The sequence below is a fragment of the Sceloporus undulatus genome, chromosome 3, assembly GCF_019175285.1.
Source record: "Sceloporus undulatus isolate JIND9_A2432 ecotype Alabama chromosome 3, SceUnd_v1.1, whole genome shotgun sequence".
NCBI classification, from domain to species: Eukaryota; Metazoa; Chordata; class Lepidosauria; order Squamata; family Phrynosomatidae; genus Sceloporus; species Sceloporus undulatus.
In genome coordinates, this window is record NC_056524.1 from 2,512,458 (window position 1) to 2,525,989 (window position 13,532).

The 13,532-nt window shown below is 46.0% G+C and overlaps 1 protein-coding gene across 2 annotated transcripts in view; it reads left to right on the top strand.

The window, feature by feature from the left end:
• PDE2A (phosphodiesterase 2A) overlaps window positions 1-13,532 on the top strand; it is a 528,828-nt gene that overhangs the window by 252,699 nt on the left and 262,597 nt on the right. The window contains exon 1 of one of the 2 annotated variants that reach the window (XM_042457506.1): window positions 12,950-13,083. The exons of the other annotated variant lie outside the window; for it this stretch is intronic. Within the exon in view, the coding sequence (XP_042313440.1) occupies window positions 13,063-13,083 (21 nt within the window). The 5' untranslated portion in view covers window positions 12,950-13,062. Of the gene's footprint in view, window positions 1-12,949; window positions 13,084-13,532 lie in introns of those variants that run through there. 2 annotated transcript variants of the gene reach the window in all.

Sequence of the window (13,532 nt, forward strand, 5' to 3'; positions counted from 1 at the left end):
TTCCTTCCTTCCTTCCTTCCTTCCTTCCTTCCTTCCTTCCTTCCTTCTCTCCCTCCCTCCATCATCTCTTTTCTTTTCTTCTTTCAGTTTTCCTTCCTTCCTCTCTCTGTCTCCATCTCCGTCTCTCCTTCCCTATGCTTGCTTGCTTGCTTGCTTCTGTCTCTTCCCCCTTTCTCACTCCCTCTTTCCCTATTCTTCCATCCATCGTGCCTTGTTTCCTTCCTCCTCTTATCCATCTTTCTTTCTTTCTTTCTTTCTTTCTTTCTTTCTTTCTTTCTTTCTTTCTCCTTCCTCCCTTTTTCTCCCCTCCATCCCTCCCTCTTTCTATATTCTTCCATCCTCCCTCCCTCCATCCCTCCCTCCTCTTATCCATCTTTCTTTCTCTTTTTCCTTTCCTTCTCCCTCCCCCCCTATTCTTCTTCTTTCCCCCTTCCCTCCCTCCCTCCCTCTGTTCCCCAAAAGCCCCCATCCTTCCTTCTTCCTCCGCTCAGTCCCTCAGGGGCCACACAGGCACCACTCTCTCAGCCTCCAGGCCATAGTCAGTGGCTACTTTGCTGGGGCTGCATTACAGGCTGCCTCACTTGGTTTTTGGCTGAGAGAGTGTGCCGCTGGGGCTGCTGAAGGAAATCTCTTGAGCTTGGTTTCTGGCCACCCTCAGGGTACTTTTAACCCAGTTCCCCCAGTAAATTCCAGTTCTCTGCTGCTCAGCTGGGGTTTAGACATCCCTGCCTCCAGGTTCAGTGGACCACAGAGATGGAGGTGAAAAGGCTTTCTCCTTCTTGCTCTTCAAAAGCTTGTACACCCGGCAGCCTCCAGTTCTCCCAAAGTTTGCACCCTCTTGTTTAGGAACTGTAGAGATTCAAATCTTGGCAGGTTTTGTTCCATGCATGCTAGGAAGAAGAAGACTTTCCCTGGTGTTCCCTTTGCTGCAGGAGAAAAGGAGAAGGTTGACAGACCTCAGGACTGGAGTCTTTCTAGGTTTCATGGATCATCCACAGGTGGACTTATAGGGGCTCTCTAACAGGGTTTTCTTAGGCCAGGAAGAGATGTTTTTGCCAGTTCATTCCTCTGAAATGGAGCCTATGGCACCCAGTATTAGTAGGTGGCCTTCCACCCAAGGACTGTCCAGGGTTGGCCCTCTTAGCCTCCAAGATTGTAGCTTCTAAGACGTGTGTGTGTGTGTGTGTGTGTGTATATTTGCCTTCTAGGTTGCCCTTCCATTCGTGGAGACTGCATGAATTTTATTTTGTTTTATTTGTTTTATTTTATTTATATGCAGTACCGCTATTCCAAAGATCATAGCGGTGAACAGCAAGTAAGCTAATGAGCAAGTAAGTTAATTTGCCCCCAACAGTCTGGGTACTCATTTTAGCTCCCTCCTCGGAAGGATGCAAGCCTGAGTTGAGCTTGGGCCCTTTGGCTGGTCTTGAACTTGCAACCTTGTGGTTTTGAGTGAGTGGCTGCAGTACAGGCATTGAACCGCTGCGCCACCAGGGCTCCTTAAGGATTTTGGAAGAAATCCTCAGGAATGGTGGTTTGGACAGTTCCTTTCTCTGAAAGAGAGCCTCCAGCACCTGGGATTCCTTGGTGGTCTCCCATCCAAGGGCTAACCAGGACTGGCCCTGCTTAGCTTCCAAGGTCAGGCAGGACCTGGTGCCTTGAGGGTATTTATGCTTTGTGTGTATATGTATATGTGTCTTCAAGTCTCCTGTGGCCTTATGGAAACCCTGTGAATTTCATAGGTTTTTTTGGGCTATATGACCATGTTCTAGAAGAGTTTATTCCTGATGTTTCGCCATCTTCATTCTCTGAAGATGCCAGCCACAGATGCTGCTGAAACTTCAGGAATAATCTCTTCTAGAACATGGTCACATAGCCCCAAAACCCCACAAAAACCTAGGGATGCCAGCCATGAAAGCCTTTGACTTCTCATAGGGTTTTCTTAAACAAGGAATCCTCAGAAGGAGTTTTTTCAGCTTCTTCCTATGTAATAAAGCCTCCAGCACCTGGTATCCATTGGTGGTCTCCCCTCCAAGGACTCACCAGGGCTGACCCTGCTTAGTTTCCAATATCAGACAGGATCTGGTGCTTTTTAGGGTATTTAGGCTGTCCAATCCATCTGTTGATTGATAGGAACCCCATGAATTTCATTCGGTTTTCTTAGGTAAGGAATATTCAGAGTTCCTCTGAAATAGAGCCTGCAGCACCTGGGATTCATCTTTGGTCTTCCATTCAAGGATTAACCAGGTCTGACCATGCTTAGCTTCCAAGATCAGATAGGATCTGGTTCCTAGTCCACGAAGTGGGAGACAAGAGGGCAATTTCTCCAGGTTTTTTTTTTGGGGGGGGTATCTCCAAACAAGAAGAAATGATTATTTGCAAATCTCCAGATCAGCCACAAACTACAGGAAAAGAGATCCCACCAAAACATTAGGAAGAACTTTCTGATGAGAAGCCCTGTTCAATGGTGGGATACACTACCTGGGAATGCGGTGGAGTCCCCTTCTTTGGAGGCTTTGAAACAGAGGCTGAGTGACCATCGGTCCCAAGCAGGGAGGGCTTGGATGGTGTCTTCCTGCATGGCAGAAAAGGATTGGATCGGATGGCCCTTGTGGGTCTCTTCCATCTCTAGGATTCTAGGTATTCCTGCATGGCAGAAGGAGGTTGGACTGGATGGCCCTTGGGGCTGACTTCCAACTCTATAGGATTCCATGATTCTAGCAGCAGTTTGCAACAATTGCCAAAGCTTAATTGACTCCTTCCTGTGATAGACTTGTGGGGTGTGTTTGTTTATTTGTATGTATTTTTGTCATGAGCTTCCTCCTCCTCTCCCAGTTGGAGTGCCAGGGCTCACCCTCTACTCTGCTCTTCAACTACCTTCTTGCTAGAAGCATCTATTGAGAAGGAATATCCCCTTCATTCCACCTTACTCTGGGAAGAGCCCATTTAGCTAAGATTTCTGTCTTACCGTCTAATCAGAAAAAATATATATTCTCTAGTTTTCTGTGTGTTTTTCAGGCTAAGTGGCCATAGTCCAGAAGAGTTTATTCCTGACGTTTCTCCAGCATCTGCAGCTGGCATCTTTGGAGAATCTCTTAATCTTTCCCTGAAGATGCCAGATGCCACAGATGCTGGTGAAATGTCAGAAAGAAACTCTTCTTGAACATGGCCACATGCCCCGAAAAACCCACAAAAAACTATGGATGCCGGCCATGAAAGCTTTCGACTTCACTATTATATTCAAGTGTTTCTGAATGATAAGCAGTGAGCAAGTTACTCCGTGCGTAAGGCTTAATGACCTCCCCTGGGCAGTTTTTTCCTCAGAAACGGCTGGGTCTGGACTGATCCTGAATTGGCAACACCAGAAAATGAATATTTCTCTGTGTTATTCTCCTTGTGTGCACCTAAAGTATTCGAGCAAAAGTATTGTGCGCAGGAGTAGGCACGGTTTCCCATGCAATACACACTTGTTTTCAGCATGGAACAGACAGTGCAGAAAATGTTTTCTTTGCAACAAAGCCCCTTATTTTTTGCAAAGCAAAACCATGTGTATTTCTGCCCAAACTGAAGGGTTGCAAAGCACCAACAGTGTGCAATTCCACATGGTAATGTGTAACTTGCACTTCTGATGTAGGATCTCTAGTACTCTTTCTTGTGTGGAAAAAGCAGGGATGAAGAAATTCCCTGGAGTACTTGAGGATGCGCAAATACCAGGAGAACACTGGACACAAGACTCAGCTGTGTTATTCTCCCCCTCCCCCCATGGGACTTCTGGAGTGTTTGCAAACCCTTTTCTCATATTGGGGAAACAAATAACTCTTGCCTTGCCTAGCAAAGCAGTTGGCATTGATCTCTCCCAGCTCTCCCACTCTCCCTTTGGCTTGGACCTCTTATGTGAATTGCCAGCGCCAAACTTTAGGGGCAGCTTTGACCTTTCTGAAGCCATGAGCCATGTTTGCTCAGTCAAATAGACAAACAGCGTGGCTGAATCCCGAAGTAATAAAACACGTGCCTCCCTTGCAAACAGTGCTACGCGTTCGCTGTTTGCCTGTTAACAGGATACAGATAACAATAATGGCTGGAATCCTCTATCGCGGTCTACTTATGTAACTTTGCTTCTGCTTAGCTATGTTGCAGCAGTGCTAAGGAACCCTGTTAGTGAAATGTGAAGATGCACAATGGGATACTCATGCACATCATGTTCCAGCAATGCACATCGGCACTCTCTGGTTGGTGTCCCAATGCACAGCAGGAGCAATGCATAATAGACTAATGTGTATCAGTCCCATTCTGCATTGGTCCTGTTATGCATTGGTTGCAATGTGCATCAGTCACTTTGTTGGCTCCCCTATGTATGCAAAATAAAAAGAAACACAACAGCATTCATCTCCCAAAAAGAACAGAACAAAATAGCGGGGACCAAACTTTTCAACACATGACAGAATAATTGTTCTTCATGCTTGAAGACTCCAAATTTGACACCAAATTAAGAGGGGTAGCTCATAGCCCAGAGGAAAGGATCAAAATTCAAAGTGACTGTAATATATTAGAAAGCTGAGCCAGAACTAACAAAATGAATTTTGACAGGGAGAAATATAGGATACTATCCTTGGACAGTAAAAATGAAAGGCACAGTTATAGGATGGGGGACACCTGGCTTGACAGCAGTAAAAGCAAAACCGAGCTAGTTAGGCTGAACACGAGCCAATAGTGTGATGCGGCAGCGAAAAAAGCCAATGCGATTATAAACTGCATCTATGGAAACATAGTCTCTAGACTGAGAGAAGTAATAGGACCACCCTATTCTGCTTTGGTCAGGCCCCACCTGGAATACTGTGTGCAGTTTTGGGCATCACAGTTCAAAAAGGATATGTTGAGAAGCTGGAGCATCTCCAGAGGGACTAAAATGGTGAAGGGTCTGGAAACCATGAAGCCCTATGAGGAGAGACTTAGGGAGCTGGGGATGTTTAGCCCGGAGAAGAGACGGTTAAGAGGTGACATGATAGCCCTGTTTAAGTTTGAAGGGATGTCACATTGAGGAGGGAGCAAGCTTGTTTTCTGCTGCTCCAGAGACTAGGACCTGGTACAATGGATGCAAGCTCCAGGAAAAGAGATTCCAGCCCAACATTAGGAAGAACTTCCTGATGGTAAGAGCTGTTCAGGGGAGGAATACTGCCTTGGATGGTGGTGGAGTCCCCTTCTTTGGAAGTTTTTAAACAGTCTGTTGGGGGTGATTTGAAGGTGTATTCCTGCATGGCAGAAAGGGGTTGAACTGGATGGCTCTGGGGGATATCATCCAACTCTAGGATTCTATGGAGTTTATCACATGGGAGGAAATTGGAAGTTTAAAGGAGGTTTATCCTGTGAAATCATGCAATTCCTATTAAAGCACGATTAAGATTTTCACACACAGTGGTCATCATCCTGGGAATAACCAGAGAATAAACAGGCAATAAATAGCAACAAATCATTCACGGGATTTTCCCATTAATGATTTGTTGCTGTTTATTGCCTGGTTATTCCTGGGTTAATGGCGCTTTAATCATTTTTGATCGCAACATCGTGTGAAAACCTTTTATCGTGAATGTGCACAATTGTGCGATTTTCACAAGATATTCCCGGGATAATCATGTTACTTTAATCACGACGTCGTGTGAAAAATCTTAATCGCGAATGCGTGATTTCATGATATAAACCCCGTTTGCACTTCCGGTTGTCGCTGTGTGACAAAACTCCTATGAACTGTTGAAACAGATTTTCCGGACAAGAGGGGGCAGCCAGGGGACAGAAATGCAGAGCAGAACTATGCAGTCTGAGCCGCACAAGGGTGCCACCAAGCCAATAATAAAAGGGGTGTGTATGTGCGTTGCTTCAGAGTACACACTCAACACATTGCAGACGGGTGTCAGTTTCATAGAACGGTGTCACTTTCTTAAAAGGGTGCCAGTTCCAAACATTCTTGGATGGTTACGGTGCAAACCTCTGTTTGCAATGTTGACTTTTCTCTTGAAGCAAGCTTTTAGTGAGTAATTGCTTGCATTGCAGGGAAGGCTCTGATGGAAGGAGAGAAGGTGCTATATTTTTTAACTGTTGCATAGTGCTGTGGTTTGAGCTTTGGACTATGACTCTGGAGATCAGGGTTCGATTCCCAGCTCAGCCATGAAATCCACTGGGTGACTTTGGGCAAGTCACACCCTCTCAGCCTCGGGGGAAAGCAATGGCAAAGCTCCTCTGAACATATCTTGTAGAAAACCCCAGAATAAGTTCACCTTAGAGTCGCCATAAGTCAGAAATTACTCCAAGGCACAGAACACTACTACCACCACCTTACAGCCATAATTTTGTGTATGAAACAAAGTTTGTGTACATTGAATCCTCCAAAAGCAAAGGCTTCACTATCTCAGTCCCCCATGCTTTCTGGAATAGTTTGGATTTTCGAATTGCAGAGAAGGGAGACTTAACCACAAGATTTTAGGGTGTCACCTGGTGCGGTCTGCACCCCCCACCCCCTTAGTGATGCCACTGGTCAAGTCCCCTGCCATGCAGGAACTCTCAGTCAAACATCCCCGACAGATGGCCATACAGCCTCTGCTTAAAGATCTCCAGGGAAGGAGACTCCATCACTCTCTGATGGAATGTGTTCCATCCTCAAACAGCCCTTACTGTCCAGAAGTTCCTCCTAATGTTGAGGTGGAACCTCTTTTCCTTTATCTTGCATCCACTGTTCCAGATCCTGTTCTCTGGAGCAGCAGAAAACAAGCTTTCTCCCTCCTCAACATGACACCCCTTCAAATACTTAAACAGGGCTATCATATCATAATGGTTTGTAACATCTTGTCTGATGAAGAAGCCCATGGAGCTTTGAAAGCTTGCAACAAGTATATTGTGCATTTTGGTTGGCCAGTAAAGGTATCACTGATGGATTTTTGTTTGGATCTGGAGACCAGAGTTCGCTTCCCTGCTCAGCCATGGAAACCCACTTGGGCAAGTCACACTCTCTCAGCCTCAAGGAAGGCAATGGAAAGCCTCCTCTGAACAAATATGTGCAAGAAAACCTCATGATAGGCCTACCTTAGACTTAGAATGAAATGACTTAAAGGCACACAACAACAACAAAGGTCCACCTTAGGATCTCCATGCGTCAGAAATGCCTTTCAGGCACACAACAAAAATAGCAACAAGAAGGCTTTAATAAATTAAATACAATTAATAAAAAGCCTATTAATATATATAAATGCTTTATATTGTTTGAACCTGCTAGAATGGATTTCACCTGCCATCTTTTGATACAGAGCAGGTTTGAAATCTTTCAATAAGAAAATAAATGGGAAGCTGTAAGGCAGTAAAGCAGGAAAAAGCCCAGCCTCAGTTACAAGTGTGTTTTATTGGGTGCAATGATGGAGAGTCAGTGGAAGGGATGCAGGAATAAATAGGTTTTCAGCTGCTAATGGATGCTAGTAAATCTGGAGAAGGCGGGGAGGGCAATGTCATTCTTTGTGGAAGGAGGAGGGCAAGACTTGCCCTAGATTGTAAACCTCATCTTGGAAAAAAGTTACTTCTGTATATTACAACTCCAAGTATATTCACCTGGGAATTGAATGCGAGCTGTGGTCCAAAAATCTCACTGTTGTAAGTTATGTTGCAGAATTGAGTGATTCCAGTGTATGGAGCAAAAGCAAGGGGAAATGTTGAGTGTGGCACTGAGAGAGAAAGAGTGAAATGCACAGCTATAGGACGGGTGACACATCTGGCTTGACAACAGTAAGTGCGACAAGAATCTTGGAGTAGACCGCAAGCTAAACCTGAGTTAGCAATGTGACGCAGCAGCTAAAAAGCCAATGCAATTCTAGGCTGCGTCAATAGTATTAAGCCAGGTGTCACCCATCCTATATCTGTGCATTTCAATGGAAGTAATAGTGCCACTCTATTCTACCTTGGTCAAGCCTTACCTGAATTGAATCATAGAATCCTAGAGTTGGAAGAGACCCCAAGGGCCATCCAGTCCAACCCCATTCTGCCATGCAGGAACTCTCAATCAAAGCATCTCCAAAAGATGGCCATCCAGCCTCAGTTGAAAAACTGCCTCCAAAGAAGTAGACTCAAGCACACTCCAAGGCAGTAGTGCCTTCCGCTGTCGAGATGCTCTTATGTCAAGAAGTTCCTCCTAACATTTAGGTGGAATCCCTTTTACTGTAGCTTGAATTCTTTGCTCCATAATCTGTTTGTTGGAGCAGCAGAAAACAAGCTTGCTCCATCCTCAGTGTGACGCTCTTTCAAATACTTAAACAGGCCTATCATATCACCCCTTAACCCTCTCTTCTCCTGACTAAACATCCCCAGCTCCCTAAGGTTTTCCTCATAAGCTTTATGGTTTCCAGACCCTTCACCATTTTGGTGGACCTTGTTTGGACACACTCAATTCTGTCAACATCCCTTTTGAATTGTGGGGTCCAGAACTGGACACAGGATTATTCCAGATGGGGCCTGACCAGATGAGACTACAGTGGCACTATTACTTCCCTTGATCTTGACACTATACTTCTATTGATGCAGCCTAGAATCATATTCACCTTTTTAGCTGCCGCATCACACTGTCAACTCGTGTTCAACTTGTGGTCTATTAGGACTCCTAGATCCCTTTCAGATATACAAGTATCCTTAAGCCAGGTGTCTCCCATCCTATATCTGTGCATTTCATTTTTTTCTGCCTAAGTACAATAACTTACATTTCTCCCTGTTAAAATTCATTTTGTTAGCTTTGGCTCAGCTTTCTAGTCTATTCAGGTCATTTTGAATTGTCATCCTGTCCTCTGGGGTATTAGCTATTCCTCCTAATTTTGTGTCATCTGCAAATTTGATAAGCATACTGTGTCCAGTTCTGGGCCCCACAATTCAAAAAGGACATTGAGAAACTGGAGCCATGTGTCCAAAGGAGGGAGAGCAAAATAGTGAAGGGTCTGGAAACCATGAAGCTCTCTGAGGAGAGACTTAGGGAGCTGGGGGTGTTTAGCCTGGAGAAGAGAAGGTTAAGAGGGGATATGATAGCCCTGTTTAAATATTTGAAGGGAGGTCATATTGAGGAGGGAGCAAGCTTGTTTTCTGCTGCTCCAAAGAATAGGACACAGAAGAACAGAGGCAAACTACAGGAAAAGAGATTCCATCTCAACATTAGGAAGAATTGCTGCTAGTAAGAACAGTGGAAGACGCTGCATCAGAGGGTGATGAATTCTATTTGGAGGTTTTGAAATGGAGGCTGGATGGCTATCCGTTACAGTCATGGCTTGGATTGCATATTCCTGCATGGCAAAGGGTTGGATTGGATATCCTTTGGGGTTTCTACCAATTTGAGGATTCTCTGATTTCAAAGTAGCTAAAGCTAATTCTCTGTAGATTTTTAAGCAAAGGCTGGATGGCCATCAGTCACGGAGAGTGCTTGGATTGTGTCTTCCTCCGAGGCAGAAGGGGACTAGGCTGGATACTCCCTTGGGATCCCTTCCAGCTCTGTGGATTCTGATTCAGAGTTGGTTGGCTCTGGCTGGATATAAGAACCATGGATATAGGATCAGAGGATGTTGCCTTCTACTGATCCAGGCCCTTGCTCCATCTATCTTAGTGTTGTCTTCCCTGACTGGCAGTTGCAGCTCCCTATGATTTCAGGAACAACTCTTTCCTATCCCCACTTGGTTTTGGAAAGTATTTTGGAATTTCACCAGATCCAAAATGCTGTGGCGAAAGAGACGGTCCACAATGATAGGGAGCATATAACTCCCTGTTGCAATAGCTTTGCCCGCTTCACCTCAGTTTCTGGGCACAATTGCAACCCGCCCCCCCAACATTTCATAGTTGAAAACCAAACCATGTCACACTGTGGGTCAATATGGCAAAAGCTATTCATGAGCAAGAACAGAAGAGTTAGGATGATTATGGAAAGGATAAAATTTGCCATGGCCATAGATGGTTTGTCCAATGGAAGGGACCTTAAGAGATTATCCAGTCCAACCCCTTGCAATGCAGGTATCCACCGCTAAAGCATTCCTGACCTATGCCGATCCAGCCTCTGTTTAAAGACCTCCAAAGAAGGAGACCCCCACTCACTGAGGCTGCCCATTGTCAAGCCACTTTTACAGTCGTTTTTCCTAATGTTTAAGTGGAAGCTTCCCCCCCCCCCCTTATAATTTGAATCCATTGCTCTGTGCCCAGCTCAGACATTATTGCATAAACTATTGCAAGTTGACTCTGAAAAGTCTACATTTTTACCACCCTCCTAAACCATTCTCCCAATGCCGATGCTACTAAAAATGTCCAGCTGGACAGAGGATGAGGAGGAAAGGGAGTTTAGGTGAGCATAAAAAGACTTAGTAAAAAGAAGCTTCTTTGTCAGGGCTTTGTTATGCCCATAGCTGTTTGCTTGAGCAAAATCAGTTTTTTGGGATAATCTTGCACTGATTAACTGTTTCAAAGCTTATCTCCTGTAATAAATAAACAAATAAATAAACAATAAAACGTACCTTAGATTGAAGCCATTGAAGTTCCCGCATTGCTGGCATTTTGCTGCTGACTGTCTTCATTTCAGCCAGCCTTTGGATGGCTGCGCTGATTTGTTTTGTTTTGCTCCGCTGCTCTGTGTTTTAATCTGTGTTCCTAATTGAATTATGTTTTTAGCTGGCTGCCATTTTTCTCTGTTCTTATCTGATTTCATCGTGATATTGCTTCCTTGTTTGTCGGTTAGTTTATCTTCGTGCTGTTGATATTCCCCCGATGCTGGCTGCCTTGAGCATTTTTACAGGGGCAAATGGAGTGGAATGAATGAACAACTAAAAGGAGGGGGAAATCTCTATTAGGCATCTGATGCCCTGGGAAACCTCCTTTCCTCTAATGTTGGTTCCTCACCTCCACAACTCAAAACATTCAGCATTTCCAGGTAGGAGTTCAGAAAGTTTTAAAGAGAAACATGAGGTCTTTAGCAGTGACTTCTATTAAGTAATAGAGCGGCTTACTTATCAAATTTGCAGATGACCCCAAATTAGGAGGAATAGCTAATACTCCAGAGGACAGGATCAATTCAAAATGACCTGAATAGACTAGAAAGCTGGGCCAAAGCTAACAAAATGAAATTCAACACTGAAACACTGCAGTTAGGGCAGAAAAATGAAATGCACAGATATAGGATTATGGGGGACACCTGGATGAATGAAACTACATGTGAAAGGGATCTGGGAGTCCAAGTTGAACATGAGTCAACAGTGCGATGTGGCAGCTAACAAGGCCAATGCGATTTAAGGCTGCAGCAATAGAAGTGTAGTTTCTGGATCAAGGGAATTAATAGCACCACTCTATTCTGCTCTAGTCAGGCTCCACTTGGAATAATCCCAGGGACGTTGCCAGGATTTTGGGAAGGGGGGGGTCCAGACTAAGTGCCACCATTATAATGAGGCTTGGGTGCAGTGGCGCAGCAGCACGCACCATTAATTTTATCTAACGGAAGGGGGGGGGGGTCTGGACCCCCCCTTTGGCTACGTCCCTGATAATCCTGTGTCCATTTCTGGGCCCCACAATTCAAGAAGGATGTAGACAAGTTGAAGTGTGTCCAGAGGAAGATGACCAAAATGGTGGAAGGGCTGGAAACCATAAAGCCCAATGAGGAACAGCTGAGGTTTAGCCTGGAAAAGAGACGGTTAAGAGGTGATATGATAGCCCTGTCTAAGTATCTGAAGGGTGTCACTTTGAGGAGGGAGCAACCTTGTTTTCTGCTGGCTTTTCTTGGCCAGCTTTGTTCAGAGGAGGCTTGCCTTTGCCATCCCTTTCCCGGAGTAGACTCCCTCAGCCAGATAAACCTCCCATCACGTTTCACATGTTATACCTCACTCAACCTGTTTGTAAAATTATTGTGATTTTTCGTATTATTTTAATAGACTAATTTCAATTTCAGTGTGTTTAATCTTGTTTGGGGGGGAGAGTTGGGGATGTGATATATATTACCATGCACTGCATATTGAACTGGTTTTACTTGTAAGCTGCTTTGGTTGATTGCTAACAGAAAAGCAGGATAGAAATATATTATTATGATTATCATTATTATTATCCCCTGAGGCTGAGAGAGTGTTGCCCAAGGTCCCCCAATGGGTTTCCATGGCTGAGCCAGGATTTGAACCCTGGTCTCCAGAGTCGTGGTCCGAGACTTGAACCGAATTCCCAGTGAGCTGGCTCCTAGTGTTCAGTGCCCCCCTTTTCAAAAACCCTTCTGGAGGGTCCAGCCTGCAAGAGACCTCCTGCCAGTTCTCCATCTGGAGGGAGGCATAGTTGCAGCCCCTCGGAGACTGACTGCAAGGAAGGAGTTGGCAGCAGGAGCTGTCCTCCTAAAGTCCCCGGCCTTCATTCAGATGCACTTGCCGCTCTGCCCCAGGGAAAGGTGTCTCCCGAGGGGGGCTCCTCTCTGGGGCCCAGGTTTTGAACTCAGGGCCAGGGGCTCCGGAGGCAGGGGCCCTCAGGCAGGGCAGGCGCTGCTCCCTCTTGCAGGGCCCCAGGCAGCATCGAAACCCACTTTCTGGAAAGGAAAGGCCGCTCTTTTCTAGTTCAAGGGGGCTTCTATGGGGGAGATGCCAGTTGGGGGACCCCCAGGACATTTCCTGGCTGAAGGAGCTGCCTTGATGGGGTGCATCTGCACTGTAGGAATAACCCGGTTTGATCCCACTTGAAGTGCCCCCTGGGCTCTGTGCTATGGAATTCTGGGAATCGGAGTTTGTGGTGGCCCCAGAGCAGAGTCTCTTCTACTGCCACTGCCAGAGTCCGATTCCCAGAATTCCATAGCACGGAGCCCAGGAGGCACTTCAAGCGGGATCAAACCGGGTTGTGTCCGCAATGTGGACGCAGGGCGGCAGAAGGGGCCGGACGGAGCCCGGAGGCGGAGAAGAGGAACAGCAGCAGCAGCAGCAGCAGCAGCAGGAGGAGGAGGAGCAGGCGCCGGCTGCCGAGCGGACGGAGCGGAGAGCGAGCGAGCTCCTGCTGCTGGTGCTGCTGGTGCTGCTGGCTTTCTCGCTCTTGGGCCGGGGATGGGCGCCAGGCATGGAGCCCTTCGCCGAAAGTGTAAGCCCTCCTCGGAGGTCTCTCCATTGCTTTCCTCCATTGGCAGAACCCCAGGCTCCCCATTGGAGCTTGGCTGGAGCTTCCTTCTCTTCTCTTCCCTTCCCTTCCCTCCCTCTTCCCTTCCTTTTCTGCCTGTCTTCCTTCCTTCCTTCCTTCCTTCCTTCCTTCCTTCCTTCCTTCCTCTCTCTTTCATTTCTTTCCTCTTTTTCTCTTCTCTCTCTCTCTCTTTCCCTTTCCTTTCTTCTCTCCTTTTCTTATGCCTTTTTTCTACGTTCCCTTTTTTCTTTCCTTCTCTATAGCTGTCTCTCCTTCCTTCCTTCCTTCCTTCCTTCCTTCCTTCCTTCCTTCCACCCTTCCTTCCTTCCTTCCTTCCTTCTATCTTTTTCAGCCTTCCTCCTTCCCTCCCTTTTTATTTCCTCTCTTTATCTTCTCTCTCTCTCTCTCTCTCT